At 36.9% G+C, this 21,695-nt stretch overlaps 1 protein-coding gene across 1 annotated transcript in view; it reads right to left on the bottom strand.

The window, feature by feature from the left end:
• The window catches only part of LOC114662211 (RNA binding protein fox-1 homolog 2-like), a 253,045-nt gene that overhangs the window by 53,615 nt on the left and 177,735 nt on the right, over positions 1–21,695 (bottom strand). The window contains 3 exon segments of the mRNA XM_028815596.2: positions 4,501–4,554; positions 5,992–6,052; positions 11,187–11,279. Of these exon segments, the coding sequence (XP_028671429.2) occupies positions 4,501–4,554; positions 5,992–6,052; positions 11,187–11,279 (208 nt within the window).

Genomic DNA, 21,695 nt, shown 5'->3' with positions numbered 1-21,695 from the left:
AACAAAATTATGTCTGTTATTTGGAAGATCTCATTATTAAGACACAAACTGATATACAAGAGAGCTAAAATGCTGTTCCTGAAAAGAAGAAGTTGCCTGATGCATTTCAAAAGCCTACTTGAGACAGACATCTAACTTGATAATCAAGAATTACCGTTGGGATGCAAGATTTTTACTGAAACAATTTACATTTTCGTGTTATTGACAATTTTAATCCACATTTCACACTTCTGCATCATTCACTGTGCCTTAAAATAGATTTTACTGTTTCTTTTGTATACAGTTATATGTTAAATTAATACAAAGATTTTTTTTAAACAAAAGAACAGGTACTGTTATGCAGGGTTGGCCTATACTATTAATGAAATATCTTGTACTGGTACTACATGTCAAAAAAGTGGTACTGATGTACCTTTAGTCTTGTTTTTTGCTAAAACCAAATAACATTCCATACAAACAAGTCAAACTTAAAACTAAATTCTGTGTTGTTAATTACTGGTATTGCATTGTAAACTTCCTGCTTGTGGATTTGTTGAGCCAAGATCTTATTAGCCTCAGTGATTTAATCTTTGGGAGCCTGGTGTGTTCTTGATCTATTCTGGTAATTTCACTGATTAACTATGATGCCTTCTTGGTTTCCAATTTATTTTTGTGGGAGAGAGATAAAATAATCTGTCCTCTTAAAAATGCTGTCAGAGTTTCCCCTGAGTATTCCTGCAGAGACCTCTGAGGATGCATTTGTCTCAAAAATAAATAAATAAATAAAATAACCAAACATCAATTTGCTTTGATACAAATTCCGTACAGTTCTCATCAGCTAATAAAAGTGGGATAAGATGCCAGCTGTGAGATGAATACGTGGGGCATAATGATTTGAGGTCCAAGATCAGAGAGGCATGGTCAGGGATAACAGTAGGTTCATACTTTCAAGATTTGATTGTTGGGGAAAAAAAATGTTATCTATAAAGAAACTACACAAAAAGCCCGTTTCGACAACGTGAGATGAAACGGGCACGAGTTTGTGTCAGCAGTGTATGAAGAACAAATGATAAGTAAGAAATAAATAAGAAAGTGATTTAAGTAATGATAATTAACCAAGAGGTTTGGGATATGTATGACTATCACGGCGAAAAATACTGTACACTTAAAAAATACATGCTATCTATGACAACGTTTTTTGTTTGTATACTGGAGGCCTGTCAGTATGCAACTAAAGTTGTAAAATCTCTCTGTAGACTACATTTTTTGTGAAGACACACTCACTGTTTGGTAGTAATTTCCCTTGATGTGGCCCATCTTTAACTTGAACCTTCACATCACTCGCCCCTTCTGACTCTTGAAAAAGCCACATACAATTGACCATCTATCCATGGCTGAAAATGGGTTCGGCAAGGAATATTCCTACCATGTCAAATGTTTGTCCTTGTGACTTGTTTATAGTCATGGCGAATGCTAGTTTGACAGGGAATGCCCTTTGAATTTGGAAACACATGTAGTCTTTAAGCTTAATTTATTTTGTGCCATGTGCATAAAAATTGCCATATTTTATAATTATGTAGGCCTATGGCAGTAAAAGGGAAAAAATGAGAAATACAAATCAACGCAAAGTAGAAGAAGAAACAAAGAAGTTTTTTTGCAATGATTTTAGTCTGCTTGACTCATTACTGTACAGGCTTGTACTGTTAGTTGATGAATTTTCCAGGCCTATAGTATAATTGATGATGAATGATGAATGTTCCAGTAAAATATGGAATTGTAATAAGTATAAGCACCACAAACCTGATATAGGTATATTGAATGAATGTGTAATTGAATCAGAATGCATAATTAGGCCTCGAGCTGTAGTCGAAATCACCTATCAGGCCTCTAGAGCTTTAAATCGAAGTCGCCTTTCTCTTTGAATTTTTGTGGCCGTTGGCACCAAGTTGCGAGAATAAGCAGTTTTGAAAGGGCAAGAATGCAAGGGGCATTAAAATCACTCCAGATGGTATGGTGAACATTCAGTGCTTGGTGCGAATAGGCCAGCAGTGTTTTAGTTTACTCAGATCTCAGCAGCAGCGCATGACAATGCATACCGCGCCACCTGTGGAGATTTCTATGCGGCTTACAATGTGTACCTCGCTTCGCACACATCAACTTCTGCGGACGACGGTAGTGTAATCATCGTGATGGCTGTGGAGTCATTCCTGCCGCTGAAAGTACTTAATAATAATATGTTCTTGCGTATTATTTTGAGTGTGAGAGTTGACTGTGATCGGGGCTAATATCCTACGCCTGGGCGGAAGGATTTGGGATTTCAGAATAATAATCCCGAAATGCATAGGCTAAATCTACCGCCTGCCGCGATGTTGGGGTTGGATTTCGGTCTCGTAAGGTTTTTCGGGCAGCTGCGCAGAAGGTGACAGCGCATTTGGCTTCGGACGTGCGCAGAAGGTGACTGCGCATCGGCCACCTGCTGCGACGCTGGGGTTGGATTTCGGTCTCGTATGGTTTTTCAGGCAGCTGCGCAGAAGGCGACTGCGCATTTGGCTTCGGGCATGCGCAGAAGGCGACTGCGCATTCGGCTTTGGACGGACATGAGTGAGTGAGTGAGGAGGCAGGCGAATTATGTATTAAGATAATCAATTCTTGAGTATCAATGATGTACTGGTGAGAAATCTCCAAAGCCCTGTGGCTGAAGAGCTATCCAGGTCTGGATTTAAAATACAATTAAAGTCTCCAGCCATTATAATTTTATGAGTGTTCACATGGATGCAAATACGTTTTGGATTAAGTCTCTATCATCCATATTGGGTGCACAGATATCTAGCAAAATCAATTTACTATTAAATAAATTACCCATAACAATCATATATCTCCCTTCAGAAATCAAATACTACAAATGAAATAATTCTAAGCATTAAAATTCCCACTCCTCTAGTTTTCTTTGTATAGCTAGAGTGTAATATTTGGCCAGTCCAATCTCTTTGCAACCGAAACTGATCCTTGCTTAATAAGCAGATCTCCTGTGAAAATACCATCTTGGCATTTAGACTTGTTAGGTGTGAGAATACGTTTTCTCTTTAATTTGTGATTGAGACCTTTGACATTCCTGCTCACAAAGTTCACTGTTTGGTCATAAGAGACCTTGCTTCTGAACTGCTTCTGGGCTTGGACTTTCACGGTTTTCAGGGAGATCTTTGATTCTGATATTATTCCTCCTGTATCCATCTTCCAGTGCAGCTAGTCTGTCTCCAAGTACTCTGCATTCAGAATCCGCAGACATTGCTTTATCGTCAGCAGTAGATGCCAATTGTTCAACTATTTCAATATGAGTCATGAATGTTTGCTTAACGTCTTCAAGCTGAGCTCAAGTGATCTAAATTTATTCTCAGACTTGTTCGTTTTTTCCTGTATTTTTTCCTCAATTTGTTCTAGTACGCCTTTAAATGTTGCCTCAAAGTGATTACTTAAATGTTTCTCCTGGTCTTTAATGTTCTGAAGCAGCTTCTCGTTTGTCTCGTTTATGTCCTTCATATCTTTCCTTATATCATTTGTAACCTCCTTTATATTACTCTTTACCTCCTTTATGTCCCTTCCTCCCCGATAGCGTGTAACCATTGCGGTGAACGTTGCCTTCAGTTCAGACTGTTCATTTCGGCCTTCTCCATGCTCCTTGGACGGAACAACAAGCCTGGTTGGAGTCGATGCCGCTAACTCATGGGGGTCAGCTGACAGCAGGGATAGTAAGGCCATGCAGAGTCCCACTGAACCTTCTGGAATCAAGTTCTTCTGAATTGACTCACTTGCTGTTTCGCTTCCATTTTCACTCTCAGCTGGAGCCGATGCTGTAGCATCAAATCCCTGGAGATATATTCTTTTACCCATCTGTTCCAGGTCAGTCTCTAGCAGGCCGTACCTTGAAGTTGAGGCTTGTTTAGACTTAGATGAAGCTTTAGCTGTCTTTTCCATTTCTTTCTGAGCCCTTTTTTTTGCTACTCATGTATAAATTTGCATTTTCTTTAATTACAGCCCATCAGGTACAGTAAATACAGGAAACCTCAGGATGATGGTAAAAAAAGTAAAACAACACTGCTGCTAAAGGAGTTCCATCTCAGACGTCCATCTCCCGAAACGGACGAGACCAAAATCTTAAGTACATTATAAAAATGGGCCCAGAAGGGTGCAGTATGAATGTTCATTCATTTGGGAAGGATGATACTAAGTACCAAAACTATTTTCTTCCAAAAACTTTTTCTAAACTACAAATGCAATTATTCATGACAGACAGAAAGACTAAATAATTTAGTATAAAACATTTTATAGCATAGCTTTCAAGAAAAAAAAAAACACACTGTTTATACTGTATGCGTCATAATGATACACCTATTGGGAGAGACAATAAACCATTCTCATTCATTAAATTGAACTGTCCCATTGTAATGTGTGTATGCACATTCAGATTATTGCATTCTTGTACTTTGTACCATGCCACAAAACCAAAGCAAGAATAAAACTTACCTGCATATAATTCTGGTCCATACACTGCACCTACTACTGGGCTCAACTTCCAGCCTATAACAACAATAAAAAAATACACAAATTCTGAGAACACCACACACCCAAAAGCCTACCAAAGAATCATTATTTGCACATTTATGAATTAAGCAGTATACATTTTGTAAGAAACCTGTAAACACCAGCTTTCCATTCTTGCTTTGAATAAACGTTATAGCTAATAGATTTAAAAAAATGCTTACTAAATGTATAAATCAAAAATAATAGGAAATGTGGTAATTTTGAGCTGACTAACAAGTGGGATTAAAATAATTGCTGACTGAGTGTACAAGACATGTGGAATTGTGGGAGTTTTGAGGTGAAGGTGGTGCTGAACCAGGAATCCTTCCTAAATCCATTACCTTTTGTGATGATATTGGCAAACAGAGATAAACATGAAGGGTTGCCATTGGAGCTCTTGTATGCTGATGATCTGGCACCGATAGCAAAAACAAACTGAATTTAAGGAGAAAATACTGAAATGTAAAGAATTTGGAAGCAAAAGGCCTTAAAATAAATGCACAAAAGACCAGGGTGATGTTTGAAGATGTAGTGTCAAGAACTGTAGAATAGTTGGATTTGGGGCTGTGCAGCAGATGTTGTAAAGATGTTACAAGACATTAAGTCTAATGCACTGATTGTCAGAAGCTGATAAATAAAGGAAGTAGTATTGTAAAGGGTAGTATGCACAAACAGTGTGCAACCATAGTAGAAACTGTGCAGAATGTTGATGAAATAAGTAAATATAGATATCAAAAAGGAGCTGTTTCAGATAAAGTAGGGAAGTTCTGCTAGGTGACAAGTTGTGATTTTATGAAGATGCAGGCACAGAAGTGATACCAAAGGTAGAAGTGCATAGAAGAATTTCCAGGCACTATCCCAGTATCTTTAGAATTGAAGGGAAACGTTTATGAAAATTATGAACACAAGTATGTTTTATAGGAGCAAGACATGGCTAATAAAGGCAGAACACGAAGCAATGTTGGAAAGAATGAGATTGATCAGATATGTGGAGAGTCACGCAGTCACAGGAAGATGAATGGTAATTAACAAAGACTTGGTGTGGAGGCGATAGGTGTTGCTGAGGTGAATGTGCATGTTTAGAAAGGGCAGAGGATGACTGGGTGAACATTTGCACCACGATACAGGTGGAGGGGATAAGGCCCAGAGGCAGGCCAAAGAAGGTATGGCTGAAGGTCACAGACTGGAGTAAAAAAGATCTGGGGGGGTTACCAAATAATATGGGGAAAAGGGTTATTAAATTGGTGATAATGATCATCAATGTGCAAGACAAAACCCTTCTTCAGATTCTTACTTGATTATGCCCTTACTCTGACAGGACACTCTAAGCTAAAGATGGCAGTGAGGAAGGGTCAAATGTGTGAAATACAGATCAAAAACGTTTGATAAATTCCACCGAGCCACACATGAACAGTTTACTCTTTAGATTCTTACCATTTGCATAAGGACTGACCATCTTTTTATTGGTCATAACTCTTGCAGTGGCATTGTTAACCTGAAAAGCACAAAAAAAAATGTAACTGAACTGTTTAATATAAATACTTTACTAAGGAATTAGGGTTGACATATGTATCTCTCCCTAATATGCATTCATCAGTTTTTAAGAATAAATTAAATTTCAAACCTTAACTATTTTAAATGCATAGTATAAAGTATATGTTACAATAGACATTCAGAAAATGTCTCCGTAGTTACATATTGACTGTCAATATTTCTACTCTTGCTTAGTAAACATCTTTGAACACATGCACCTCTGCTACTATTAATACAAGCAAAGATAAAAAAGGCAAATTCTTACTCTAGACAGATGAATAAGTACTGTATTTAAAAAGTCCCTCAAAGCTCATGCTGTAAAAGCAGGGATTTGGCTCCAAGGGATACATCAAAAATCTATTCATGCTGCCAATTAACAAAGCAAATAATTTGTAAAAGGACTTGCGCTTTTGCCTGAAAATCCTTTTAACATTTACTTTGAATTTTGTAAAAGCAATATTAAAATTTGGAAAATGAAAATGCACTTCTTAGGAATGTCGTTGATTCAAATAGTCTGCTCAACTACTTCATTTATATGTTGTTGTATTCTTGTTAATGAAATATTTAGTTTAGATGCTTCATTACTTTGTCACAAATGCAAGAACCCCCCCTCCCCACCACACACTTTCCTTGAAAGCAAATGGGTGCAAACTGGTAAAAGCCTGATCGAGGCAATGGCATCTACAACATACAAAATGGTCAACTTCAAGTCCTTAAAGAAAACCTCTAGTGAAGAGGAACCACAGCAGAAGATGCCCTGTGAATGCTAGTGCTGGATTACCATTATAGGGACCATTAAAAGGTACACCATAAACTGCATTACATAGGGGCTCCAGTGGGGAGTTTGAAAGGGGTGCCCAAGGTGGACAATTGCAATATCCCACCAGGATGCTGCATGTACTTGAATCAAAAGTGGGTATAAAGGCAGATTTTCTAGCCAGAGAAAAAGAGTGATGGCAATGAGTAAACAAAAAAGGTGTAAATGTTTCCACAAAAGGCAGCAAAATTGCTTGGCTGCTAGGGGGTGCACAGTCATAAGAGAGAAAGTATCAGATCATATCCGAGCAGAATATTTTTTTTCCCCCTGAAGGAAAAAACTGGGGTCATCTCTGACCTAGAAAGTGATTAAGAATCTTGGCCAGAAAAGACCCTGGGATGAGGGATGATGCTGTATTTACATTTTGTGGAAGTTTTCAAAGTCATCATCTGTTTAGTAACATTTCCCCATGTCACTCTGTTCACTTCGATTTAAATTTTATGAATACTGCAAACTTTGTACACAAGACAGTACACAATTCAATTACTGATTTAGCTTTATTTTTTTTGTCATGTATTTCAAACCATGTTACAGTTAGAAACAGAATTGAGAACAGCTGTTTAAGCATCAGCTGGAAAAAAACATGCCTGGGTCAAGAGACACAATGACAGGCGGCAACAGGAGAAGTAGGTTCTAGCACTTTTGCAGTGTGAAAATGAGCAAGCAACTCCACCTACTAGACAGGTTTCAAAGACCTGTTTTAGTTAGACCCAGACGACTAGAAGGTCTCCCCGATTATTTGATACTTTGTGTTCTTTTTCTCTCAACTATGCGGTTTATTAAAGGTGTCATTCCTGTGACATTTTGTGCAATTCGCCTCATGTTCTGGATACAGAGTGCTGTTTGAGAATGCTCCTACAATAAAAAAAAGGGTAAAAAAAAAAAAAAATTTGTTTTTGTTTTATGTATGTTTAAAGTTAGTTTAACAGTTTGTTTGCATCTTACTTGGTAACACAGACACAAATACACCTATGAAAGTTATGAGCTTTCTCAAGAAATGTGCGTCTAAAAAGAGTTTTTAGTGTTTTAAACTGTACGTTTTTGTACTTGCCACTGTTTTTCAGAAAAAAAAAAAAAGACATCAAGTGTTAATGCATTATGTTTTGGAAATATAGTCATCCCATGGAGCCGCTCCCAGATTTTCATTACAAGGCTAAATGCATTTTAGAACTGTCAAATTTATTTATATAGATATATATAAATATTTAAAAAATAATAATAAAGATGTTGAAAAGGAAGAGACATGCAAAGAATAACCCTCCCAAAAGAAACATTTAAAAACATAAAACAAAAATGATTATAAATATACATAAAGAAAAAAATATCAAGTGGGTGCCAAAAGGGGTCCATTTCCAAGTGCAAAGTGTGTCACATAACCACTAAGAGAGAGAAAGACAAAGAACCAATCAGCAAGCTTTATACAGCACGGCGACCAACGGCAGCACTTCAAAAAGGGGGAGAGGGATGCGGGCGGGAGGAAGGAAGAGGGGAAGGGGAGATAGCCAATCACAGTCAACATAAAGATACAGCAAAAAAGGCAAAAAGATAGAAAAGACAGACATTGCCAAACAAAAGAAGAAAAACAAACTGAAGGTGCATAGTTCAGGCACACTAGTGAAATCTCATTGTCAATACAACTTGAGTAAGATGTGCACATAGCAAAGGGGGTCAGGGGCAATCACCAAACTAATTAAAAAAAATGAAATTTACAGCTAACAGGCAAGAGCTGTATACAGTATAGTCAAACACGGAAACATCCAAAAGAAATTCCATTCGCAAAAATAACTCAACAGCCGTGTAAAACAAATAAAATTAACCCAAAAGGAAGAAAAAAAAACAAATGAATTAAAAAAGTAGTGGGCATTCAATATATAGAATATCAGATCACATCCTTAGCGTTAATGTGAGATGGTAAAAGATGAATTCATCTAGCTTTTGGTGTTTAAAATAAAAGGAAAAAACAAAAACTACAAAATTAAAAAATTAGTTTAGAATTCAACTTGAAATATCTTAACCCCTGAACCACTATATGTATTTCTAATAAAACATCATTCTACAAGCATTTTGTAGTCAATTGGGACTGATACAGCATGTCTTTATCTCTTCTTACAGAAGGGGACTATTGATATCTGATTAACATCATGAGTAGTTGAGACTAGAAATCATAGAAATTAAAAAAGATTAAATGGATACAGGGGTTAAGATAATCATAAATACATTATCTTTATTTTTATTCTGCATTCCTGAAACTGTAGCGTATTACTTTTTAATTTTTATAGTTTTTTTCTTTTTAAATGAATTCATAGTGTTTTTGTTAACGTCCCCACAAGTTTCCACTTACCGCCTCTTGAAAACTGCCGCCTTGGCGAATGTATTGTTACCATGGAAACTGACACCCTAAACGTTTAAAACAAAACGTCAAGGGAAAATAAAATCAAATATAAAAATGAAGCTTTTTTGAGACTTCTATTAATGGAAAAATAAATAACGTCAAATTATAAGCAAACATTTCTTACACAGAAGAAATAAAGCTCAGTTCAGGGTGTTTTTATTTGCTCATGCAGGTTTAGGTTTCAGCTTGCCTTAGTAAACTTTACCCGTCAACAAACAAAGAAGACAGAAAGATGAGAAGCCGCTAACCAAGCAGTTTTCTGATGGAAAAAATATGGCTTATTGTTAGCGCAATTAATTTCAGTTAATCTTTAGTGAGATGTATTCAGGAAGCCTGAACTTGCGATTGAATGTAGCCATCACACAAAAGAAATAAGAACCTGATAATCATAACCCATACCCTCTTCCAAAAAACAAACAATCATAATCCAGCTTTTTAAAATACTCCAAAACCTGGACATACTCAAAAAAAAAAAAAAGAAAAAAAAAAAAAAAAAAAAAAAGCCATGCACTACAGTATGTTTGAGGTGGATTTCAAAACATTTTCGCTCTGAAAACACAACCAGCTACTGTTTGGTTCAAATTTAAAATTAGTGCTCAACAACTGGACTTTTGATTTTAATTTCTTAGACATGGACATATGTATTAACACAACAGCTTTGCAACTATACCAAATGCCAAATTAACGAAGGCATTTACAGATTCTATCTAGGTTTCAGTCAAAATTCAAGTTGCCACTTGTTCACAATTTTTGGCATTAAACCTTTTAGGAAAAACAAATTTGAAGGTTCACCACCCTTTAAAATTTGGAGGCCACTATCGGCATGCCAGTAAAGGCAACTGAAGTACTTGTGAATAGACTATCCCCTTTAAATTAATGCAATATGTATCTTCTAAGAAACTAATTTTTATTAAACTTTGAAAGTTTGTTTTACAATGGCCCATTTCAGCCTTCTGCAGAACTGAAGGTTTTAAACAAGTGTAAATATAAATTACAATGACCTCACCCAGACCCCCTTTAATGTTTTTTCAATATAAATTTGCTTTAACATAAGGAAAATGGGAGAAAGATTTAATAAAAATTGCTGGTGTATTGCACCCCATTTTCACAACAAAATAGGTAGCAGAATGATGCAGATTATATGGCAAGGGAATCAAAGAGAAGGAGAAAACAACTGCTGGGAGAAAGGGCAATGTTTGAGCAAAAATAAATGGAACAGTCAAGAAAGAATGTGAGGACAAAAACATGCAAAAGACATACACTCACAGCAAAAAGTGAAATTAAAAGGAAAACAAGGAAAGGAGCGCTTTTTTGCAAAACCTCAAGAACACAGATATGCGAGAATTATAAAAGTAACTATACTGCTTGGAATTGGACTGGAGGGGCTGTTATGTCATTAAACTTCTTTTATTTTAGGAGAAAGACAATCAGGTGGGAGAGAGAGAAAATCAAAAATGATTTAAAATAGTTAAGAACACTGATATTTAAAAAAAAAAAAAATCTTGTACACAAAAAAGTCAAACTTGAAAGAAATGAGCAAGCCCAGCATTAATATTGTGTTATAAAGGAAATAAAAATGAAAAATGCTTATATTATAATATATATATAAAATAAAACATGCAATAAAAGAAAATGATTTATATCTAAAGCAAAGAAGGAATGCAACACTGGGTAACAGACTAAATATCTTGTACATCAATAAATTAGAAAACAAAATACACAAATTAAAAGGTTCATTCAAAAGATCAATGAAAAAAAAATCAGCATTCTTATATAAAAAAAAAGCATAACCTATAAATTAAGGATTGTGATATAGTCAAAATGTGAAACGTGAATCAAGAACTTGCCACTGTCATGTAATTGAATTATGATGGTAAAGACATGCACCTCAATTTTACGTCCCTCTACCAAAGATCCGTGTAAGCGCTCCCTGGCCTTCTCAGCATCAGCGCTAGTCTCGAAAGTCACAAACCCGAAACCCTGCATGCAGCCAATGTGGAGAAAAGGGGTGGGGTTTAGGAGGGTGGAAAGGAGAAAACAACATGCAAAACGTTAACAAAGTCAAAAAAACTTCAAAAAAAAACAAACAAACAAAAAAAAAACCAAGCAAACAAACACTAGGTTAAATGCACTTAGCAGCTATAGCTTTGGTGCAAAATGTCAACACCGCATTTTTCTCTCTCTCTCCTTTACATAATACAAATTATAAAAAGAAAAGGGAATAAAGCTAGTTGATTCTTTATTAATCTAATGTTAATTGTCAGGTTTAAAGATCATTACAGTTCTTAGCACAGTTTAAAAAGGTGCAACTTTTGCACTGCAGCTAAGCAGCCAAATGAATGCAACCCAAAGTGAGAAATCCCAGATTAACTAAATAGATGTTCAAACACCCTTTCAGCTCAGTTAAAAAAAATAAATTAAAAACATCAAAACAAGTTCCTATAATCACATTCAAGAATTAGCAGGGAATCAAACAGCTATACAGTTTAAAAATGGAATGTAATGACATCATTGCACCCTGAATTTTTATCATTTGCAGTTATGGAGAGGCAGTGCCATTCATTTCATCCACCTAAAAAGAATGATTAAGTTCAACAGTAATCTTAGCATTATAATGTATGTATGTATGTATGTATGTATGTATGTATATTATATAAGGTCCATGATCACTGGGGAATGGCAACACAGCATATTCAGATCTGAAAAATAAAGTCACAGAGGTCAGAAAATACCCAGAGGCAGCCATTATTAGCAGCATACGTATTTCAATTAAGAACACTGTATAAGTCAACCTTTCAATTAGTTTCCCCACAAAATCGCAACAGCAGAAACAATTCTGAGAAAGACCTTTAATCAAAATTTAAAATCTGAATAGCTCCACTTTATAAAATGTAACTACTGATTAAGAATAGCAATGCTTAGATTGATTGTCTGGAAATCTAAATCAACTAATTTTCACTAAAAAGACTTGATCTGCGACTGGTAAAAAGGAAGATCACAAAAAAACAATCTTTTCAGCCTCAGCTTTTCTAAGCTTTATGATAATTTAGATGCATTACTCCTTTATGCAAGCTCTTAAGGTAGTTGAGTCAGCACGTCTTTTTTATTTATTTCATTTGCAGAAAACCTCCTGCAGTATAAACAAAAAGCTATCGGTATATTAACCTTTATGTTAAAGTGCAGCTATAAACTGGGGGTTAGGAACTAATTGGAGAAGTCATTCAAACAAACTGCAACAAAAACTATTTTAAGGATTCAGACTTATTTTGTCCTTTAAATGTCTGTTTGGACAGCGATCTTGTTTAAAATGCAGCAGTTTATACATTCAATTGGAAAAAGACGAATTTGAAATTGTTTCTTAATAAACAGTTTATTTTATTTATTTTTTTTAGAAAATATTTTTGCTGTGTTTGTTGCCATGTATCATATAGCATACATTCTGTTAAGAAACAAAATTAAAATGGTAATCAATAGTTTAATTATACCTCAAGAATTATAAATGTCTAGATGATGCATTGATGAAAAACAACAAATACCTGTATATAGTAATTATATATTTTAACAGCAAAAAGTTGCAGTGCAATTAATGATTTAAAATGATTAAAACCTGCAAGTTGATGTATGTATACATTTAAGCTGTGTTTATTTGCCAGTAATTGATTGTGTGAGGATATTTTTTTTTTTTTTGTTTTGTTGGAGAAATGACGAAAACTACTTTAACTTTTTATGCCATATGTATAATGCATAAATGTTTGTACATATTTTATTAAAGTATGGAATTTAAAGGAAATTAAATTTTACTATTTTAGTCACTGAACAATAAGCCTAAAGAATTTCATTTTGTTAAGAAAAAATTAACAGTTAACACCTGTAGTCTATAGTTTAATTACAAAAACACATAGAAACTGGGGATCCTAAATTGGACCTGTTGTTGTAGTGTGTTTGTTTGCCCAGCAATGGGCTGGCCCCTTGTCCAGGCTTTGTTCCCTGCTTTGCGCCCTGTGCTAGTCGGGATAGACTAATGCAGACCCCCCTAAAAACCAACCCTGTTCAGGACAAGCAGGTCAGAGAATGAATGACCGATGATCAACTTTAATATGCACATAAGGCTTCCATTTGTCTGGATTGAAGATTAGTGTAAAGTTTATTAAAGGGATTAAAAAAAAAAAAAAAAGGGAAGCGGTATTGGAATCAGCCAATCAACTAACATGAAATCCGTGATTTGTATTGACCTTAAAAAACCTGATTGTAGCTTTCCTAATTAAAAATAAAAGATCCTATTGTGTGACAGACAGACAGACAACTCTGGAGGACTATAATTGCTGTAAACTGTTATTCCAACCAATTTCTTAATTAGAAACCAATTCATCTGACTTAGTTTGCTGCCTGTACCTATTACTTCATCTGGCACAATATCTATGCCTGCAGTATATTATTCACTTTTCTGGGGGAAATTACCAAAATGGACTGGAAACAATTAGAACCCATCAAAACCCTTCAACTTTTTTTGCCAAAATATTTGAGTAAAATCAGCTACTTACTGAATACACATACACAAATACAAATTATTCCAGTTTATCTAATTAACTGTCTTCCTTGTCATCTTTGGCTCTCTGTTAATTTCCCCCTGGTTAACACAGTAAAATAATTACTGACAAGCATGTTCATAAAATGGACAAAATGTACAAAATGTCCTATGCAGTAAAACTCAATGTCTGCAATAAGCAAATTTCAATGTAAATGTCACATTATCATTAATTCTGACAGAAAAGATAGCTAGATGAAGTGATCTGATTAAATACGTTGTTCAGTTAACATCAAGGTTGACATTAAATAGAGAAATTAGGTAGAACAAAAGCAGGAGGCCACTGCAGCCATCCAGGACCAGGATTACCCAACTCCTTCGATCTAGTACCTAAAATGAAATACTGTCAACTTTAAAATTCTTCAGATGAAACCACTGCAGCAGGTCTGCTCAAAACACCCGCAATATTTTAAAGAGTGCTTGAAATACATAATGCATGAGTTGCTATTATTGCATATTTTAGCATAGAATTTCAATACATTTAAAATAAATCAGCTACATCAAACAAATTAAATCTGAAGGCATCATACTTGAATGTAAAAACAAGTGATCAGATGAAGCACTTATTTTTTTAACCAATTCATTTAATCTGTGGTCCATATCACATAGTACAGCCTTTATATTTCTTAGTTCATTGGCCACATCTCTTACACAATTCACTATATGATTTTGTGATTCTAGAACAGCGTTCATCAGAAAACACACTGATGGTCGCCTGGTGGTTTCTGAGGCAGAGGTGTGTGCACAGCCAGCGCCCAAAGATGTACTGGGCACAGCAGCCTTTGATTTGCTTGTAGGGGAGCAAAAATGTAAGGAAGTCACATTTAACTTTTTGGTTTGAAATTGTTTAGTCTACATACATACTATACATATACAGTCATATGAAAAAGTTTGGGAACCTCTCTCAGCCTGCAAAATAATTTACTTTCAACAAAAAGGTAATAGTGATATGTCTTTCATTTCCTAGGAACATCAGAGTACTGGGGTGTTTCCCGAACAAAGATTTTTTAGTGAAGCAGTATTTAGCTGTATGAAATTAAATCAAATGTGAAAAACTGGCTGTGCAAAAATTTGGGTCCCCTTGTAATTGTAATTTTGCTGATATGAATGCATGTAATTGTTCAATACTGATTACTTGCAACACCAAATTGGTTGGATTAGCTCGTTAAGCCTTGAACTTCATAGACAGGTGTGTCCAATCATGAGAAAAGGTATTTAAGGTGGTCAATTGCAAATTGTGCTTCCCTTTGACTCTCCTGTGAAGAGTGACAGCATGGGATGCTCAAAGCAACTCTCAAAAGATCTGAAAACAAAGACTGTTCAGTATCATGGTTTAAGGGAAGGCTACAATCTCATAAATTTTTAATCTCATTGTACATGTGTATAGTGACAATAAAAGGCATTATATTCTATTCTACAAAAAGCTCTCTCAGAGGTTTAAAATGTCAGTTTCAACTGTAAGGAATGTAACCAGGAAATGGAAGGCCACAGGCACAGTTGCTGTTAAACCCAGGTCTGGTAGGCCAAGAAAAATACAGGAGCGCCATATGCACAGGATTGTGAGAATGGTTACTGACAACCCACAGATCACCTCCAAAGACCTGCAAGCACGTCTTGCTGCAGATGGTGTATCTGTACATCATTCTACAATTCAGTACAATTTGCACAAAGAACATCTGTATGGCAGGGTGATGAGAAAGAAGCCCTTTCTGCACTCACGCCACAAACAGAGTCTCTTGTTGAATGCAAATGTTCATTTAGACAAGCCTGATTCATTTTGGAACAAAGTGCTTTGGACTGATGAGACAGAAATTGAGTTATCTGGTCATAACAAAAAGCGCTTTGGAGGGGGAAGGAGATGGAAAACAATTGAGACAGAAACTTTCTAAAGTGTGGGAGCACTTCACCGAAAAAGAAAAAAAAAGTTGAATGCAGATTATGCAAAGCGGAGCTTTCTTTTCACGGCAGCACCATCGCGATGCATGAGCATCTGAATCCTGGAGCTGTGATGCCGCCATCTCTTGAGAATTTATGCTGGCGCTGTTAGTTAATTAGGGTCAGATCAGGAAGGAAGGGACAGCATGAACGAGACTGAGAAAATAAAAGTGAAAAAAGCTAACTTTTACAAGTAACAAATTTACACCCAATCTGTTCATTTTCAAATAATATTGTATTAGTGCGATGATGTTTTCTGATTGGTACTATTCAGGACATACAATGATTTCTTTAAAATGTCATATATTTGTGTCTCTTTTTTTCCCCCTGGTGCGGCACGCTGACACGAGAAGGCTTGAGCTTATTCAGTGCTAGCAGGAGAATGCAGGTGGCCGGTTGCTTGTGCTATAACAAGCTTGACCTGGCGGCGATCAAAGCACATGTACTATGCAAGGCATGTACGGGGTCCACTGAGAAAAGAAGATTGTTCATGGCTCACCTTGCAGAGGAACATTCTTTCCTCTGCATGTCCTGGAGTCCTGTGCAGACTGGGCAAGGTTGGGGGGAGAAAAAAAAATGCGGTCACTGATTACAACTGCATGAAGGTACGCGAATGAATAATGTTGCATCCTTGCCACAATGTTTTCCAAAATGTACTATAAGGTCATAAAATGAATAATTCCAAATATCACATATACCTATTTGTTTTTTTTGTCAGTGTGGCTTTGACATCATGGGCCATAAGGTGCATACTACTTCAGCATAAGCAGGAACACTCAATAAAATTGAATAAAAAAAATCAAGTGACAATGAGATACGAATAAGGCAGATTCGCCAGTGTTTGTGTGTCAGCTTTAATCCATCCAGATCAGAGAATTTCCAGTTTGATTGTCTCAAAGCGCCACTCAAATCTACAGTTATTCCCAGTTTCAGATAAAAAGTAACAATGTCAGATCCCTGGGGGGGCGGTAGTATGTATCGTGATAGTGACAGAGAATAAAAGTTAAAAAAAAAAAAAGAGGTAACTTTTACAAGTACTATACATTTACAGTGGCTGTTACAGACGCAAATCAAATGTATGTGTTTATTGTATAATATCATCAATTACCTCTAATAACTTGATGGAACCCTTTCAGTCTGGTTTCAGGGCGCTGCACAGCTGTGAAACTGCTCTGCTACAGGTAACCAATTATTTTCTTATGGCAGCAGACTCTGTACAAACCAGCATATTAATTCTATTAGACCTCAGTGCAGCATTGGACACTGTCAGACATGACATTCTACTGTCCAGAATGGAGAACATGCTGGGTATCTCTAGCACTGCCCTCCAGTGGTTCAAGTCCTATCTGACTGATAGGCAAGAGTTTGTTAGTCTTGGCAACAGCAGATCCAGTTCAGCGCCAGTCACACAAGGAGTTCCTCAGGGCTCTGTCCTCGGCCCTCTTCTCTTCTGTATTTGCATGCTTCCCCTTGGCCATATTATCCGTAGCTATGGAGTGGGTTATCATTTTTATGCAGATGATACTTAACTCTACTTCAATGTTAAAAGTGGAACTTCATCAGAGCTTTCTCAGCTCACAACCTGCCTTAGTGAAATTAAAACCAGGATGGAGCAGAACTCTTTAACACTAGAATTACCAGAGCCTACGAAAAAACTCGTATATCCGGCCCACCTTAAATCGCTTCTTAAATCTGTTCACACCTCTCCGCCAGCATCCTTTGTCCTCTAAATGTGCTGATAAAAGACAAGCTGCCAGCAGCCGGCTATTCCATCCCCCCACCGACTTAGAACGTGAGCGAAGTTTTCCCAGCTCACGCCTTGATTGATTATGTGGGAGTGAAGTGGAGTTTTACAGTGGAAATAAGAGATCATTATTCTAAAGTAATCTGTGTAAACACATTGTTAAAACAGAAACTTTTTCATATTTTAGTAATAAATGTTACAAAATGTAGTAGGCATAAACTATAGAATATATAAAGCCCGAGTTCCAAAGATCAAATAAACACTTTCACAAAAGCTTCAAGAATGATTCAACAGCTTCTGTGGCGTAGCGCGCTAAGATTTGCCTCTTAGCACAGAGCAGCTTTTCCTTGCCTCACAGACCTGAGTTCGATTACCCGCTGGGGATGAAGTGTTGCTTTTTTTTTTCTTTTCTTTTAAACCTCAAACGGACATAAAATTTATACATTGGTATGCACTGTCAGTTACTGAGATCATTATATTTTCATGTGGGATGCTCCTTTTCAAATATTTTTTTAACAATTGAGACTGCAATTAACAGGAACAACTGTCCTTATAACTTATTTTTAAGATCCATAACACACAGACAGACAGAGCACTGCGTAATAGAGAGACAGACAGGCAGAGAAGTCACTAGATATAGAAATAAACAGGGAAGCCACGTGTACTGAAAGAAAAAAAAGAACAACATGTGCGTTGTCCCTGCTGCACTGAAAAAGAGAGTCTAAGAAAGATCGGGGGAGGGGTGATGTTAGAGCGCCTGCGCTTATTCTGTTAGGCTTTTTTTTCCTCTGAATTCACTGTCGTAATCTTTATTATATCTGGTTTGTACAATGCTATATACTGTATACCCTGCCGTTCTTTCTTATATTCTGCAAGTGCCTTGAGCATGGGAAAGGCACTATATAAATAAAATGTATTATTATTATTAATATTAAAAATAAGAGCAACTCACTACTCAAAACGGTAAATATATGAGGCAGTCAGGACCTAACCGGGGGACTCTTGATTGTAAGTCAGCAATTCCTACCGCTGCGCCACGGAAGCTATTGTATCATCCTTGAACCTTTTAAAGTGTTTATTTGATCTTTGCTCTTCAGGCTTTACACATTATACAGTTTGTCTACATTTTGTCATTTATTACTAAAATATGAAAAATGTTTGTTTTAACTATGTATTTTTTGGTTAAGTTAAATGCACTTTTTTTGTTTAAAGACTATGTGCACTTTAGTTTGTATTATTTAATGTATTTCTTTTTTATTGTGATGGTCACACTAATAAAACATCTGATTACTTTTAAATTCATATGTTTCACTTGTTATTTTAATTTGATTATTATTACCCTAAGTTCTTGTCAATAAGCCGCGGCTTATCTAAGGAAAAAAGTTGTGAAAATGAAAAAATAGAATATCGGCTTATACATAAGTCCGGCTTATACATCCATCGCGGGGGTTGGGTTCCAGAGCCACCCGCGAAATAAGAATATCCGCGAAGTAGAAACCATATGTTTATATGGTTATTTTTATATTGTCATGCTTGGGTCACAGATTTGCGCAGAAACACAGGAGGTTGTAGAGAGACAGGAACGTTATTCAAACACTGCAAACAAACATTTGTCTCTTTTTCAAAAGTTTAAACTGTGCTCCATGACAAGACAGAGATGACAGTTCTGTCTCACAATTAAAAGAATGCAAACATATCTTCCTTTTCAAAGGAGTGCAAAGCAAGCAGTCAAAAAAAAAATCAATAGGGTTTTTTGGCTTTTAAGTATGCGAAGCACCGCCGGTACAAAGCTGTTGAAGGCGGCAGCTCACACCCCCTCTGTCAGGAGCAGGAAGAGAGAGGAAGAGAGAGAGAGAGAGAGATAGAGAGAGAGAGAGAGAGAGAGACAGATAAAAAAAATCAATACGTGCCCTTTGAGCTTTTAAGTATGCGAAGCTCCGTGCAGCATTTCTTTCAGGAAGCAGCTGCACACAGCCCCCCTGCTCACACACCCCTACGTCAGCGCAAGAGAGAGAGAGAGAGAAAAAGTAAGCTGGATAGCTTCTCAGCCATCTGCCAATAGCGTCCCTTGTATGAAATCAACTGGGCAAACCAACTGAGGAAGCATGTACCAGAAATTAAAAGACCCATTGTCCGCAGAAATCCGCGATATATATTTAAATATGCTTACATATAAAATCACAATTTAAATGACCGCTACGCGCTCGTGTTGACTCGGCGACGCCCAGAGCAGAAAGAACGCGCTCCGGCCGCTCCAACCGCGCCATGCGGGGAGTGAGAGAGACGGCAATATCTCACACTCTCTCCCCCCTTAAAGAAATTAAATGGGCGCGAGTGAGACCACTGACCTCCCTCCCTTCTATTAGTTATAGGTTATAGTACGTTCGGCTTATCCATGAGTCCGGCTTATCTATGATACGATTTTATTTTAAAAATTCGTATGATTTTTGGTCTCCGGCTAATACATGAGTCCGGCTTATAGACAAGAACTTAGGGTAATTTTAATTGTGTTAATGCAGAGACATCAGGGTGACATTCACAGGTGGACAGGCGTGAGCAGATGAGGTAAGACATGCACTGGAGCCCAGAACAGGATGTGCAACCACAGGTCGCAGGCTTCAAAATAGTCAGGCATGAAATAATTGTGACTAATCGAAAAAAAAAATTGAACGATTAGTCAACTACCAAAATAATTAGTTGCAGCCCTAATTCCAAGAAAAACACCTGCTACCTACTATCAAATTTGATAGAGATTCCATCATGCGGTGGGGCTGTGTGGCTAGTTCAGGGACTGGGGCCCTTGTTAAAGTTGAGGGTCGGATGAATTCACCCCAATATCAACAAATTCTCCAGGATAATGTTCAATCATCAGTCACAAAGTTGAAGTAACGCAGGGGTTGAATATTCAAACAAGACAATGACCCAAAACACAGATCTAAATCTACAAAGGCATTCAAGCAGAGGGAGAAATATAATGTCCTGGAATGGCCGTCACAGTCTCCTGACTTGAATATCATCGAAAGTCTATGGGATGATTTGAAGCAGTCTTTCCATGCATGGCAGCCATCAAATTTACATGAACTGGAGATATATATATATATATATCTATCTATATACTCATACATACATATAAAATTATAGTGATGGACGGCTGGCAGCCCAACCTGGCCGGAATGCCCCTGGAGTAAAAGGATGGGGGAAGGTAGCAACTTGCCATACTGCTTCCCCCAAGATGATACATGGCAGCTTCCCTGGACTGCAGCGGTGCCTTGGATGCCCACAGGGCACTATGGGACTTGGAGTCTGGCAGTACAGCCCTAGGGAAAATAAATTCTCACCTAGCCCGGAAGTACTAATGGACTACGAAAACGGAAACCCTGAAGTACTTAGTACTTAGTCCAGTAGGAATTCGCCAGGCTAATACAGTGGAGCACTTTAAAAAACTACTGAAAACACATTATTTTAACATGGCCTTCTCATAACTTCACTGTAATTTAATCCTGATACTCTGTATATCTAATTCATTATAAAAACTATTCATTCAAAATCTGTACTAACCCCTACTCTCTCTTCTGTTTCCTTTTCCGGTGTCCTGTTGGTGGTGGCGTGCGCCACCACCATCTACCCAAAGCACCATGATGTTCCAACAATGATGGATGGATTAAAAGCCAGAAATCTGTATGACCATCAGCATCAAGTGACTCCGTGAAAAACCCGAACTACAAAGAGGACTATTCCATTTATGTTAGGTAGAATGCCCAAAGGGGACTGGGCGGTCTCGTGGCCTGGAACCCCTACAGATTTTATTTTTTTCTCCAGCCTTCTGGAGTTTTTTTTTGTTTTTTCTGTCCACCCTGGCCATCGGACCTTACTCCTTTCTATGTTAATTAATGTTGTCTTATTTTAATTTCTTATTTTGTCTTTTATTTTTCTTCTCTCCATTATGTAAAGCACTTTGAGCTACTTTTTGTATGAAAATGTGCTATATAAATAAATGTTGTTGTTGTTGTTGTACTTCTGGGCCTGCTGAAAACTTGAATTGTCCAGCTGACCCAGAAGTGCTAGTAAGTCACGTGGGAGGAAGAATAGAAGCACTTCCAGGCCAACAATTATAAAAAGGACTGATGGGATA

Source organism: Erpetoichthys calabaricus, chromosome 12 (assembly GCF_900747795.2).
Source record: "Erpetoichthys calabaricus chromosome 12, fErpCal1.3, whole genome shotgun sequence".
Taxonomy (NCBI): domain Eukaryota; kingdom Metazoa; phylum Chordata; class Cladistia; order Polypteriformes; family Polypteridae; genus Erpetoichthys; species Erpetoichthys calabaricus.
Note: the sequence above shows the minus strand (reverse complement) of the source record. Positions and strands in the feature narration are given on the sequence as shown.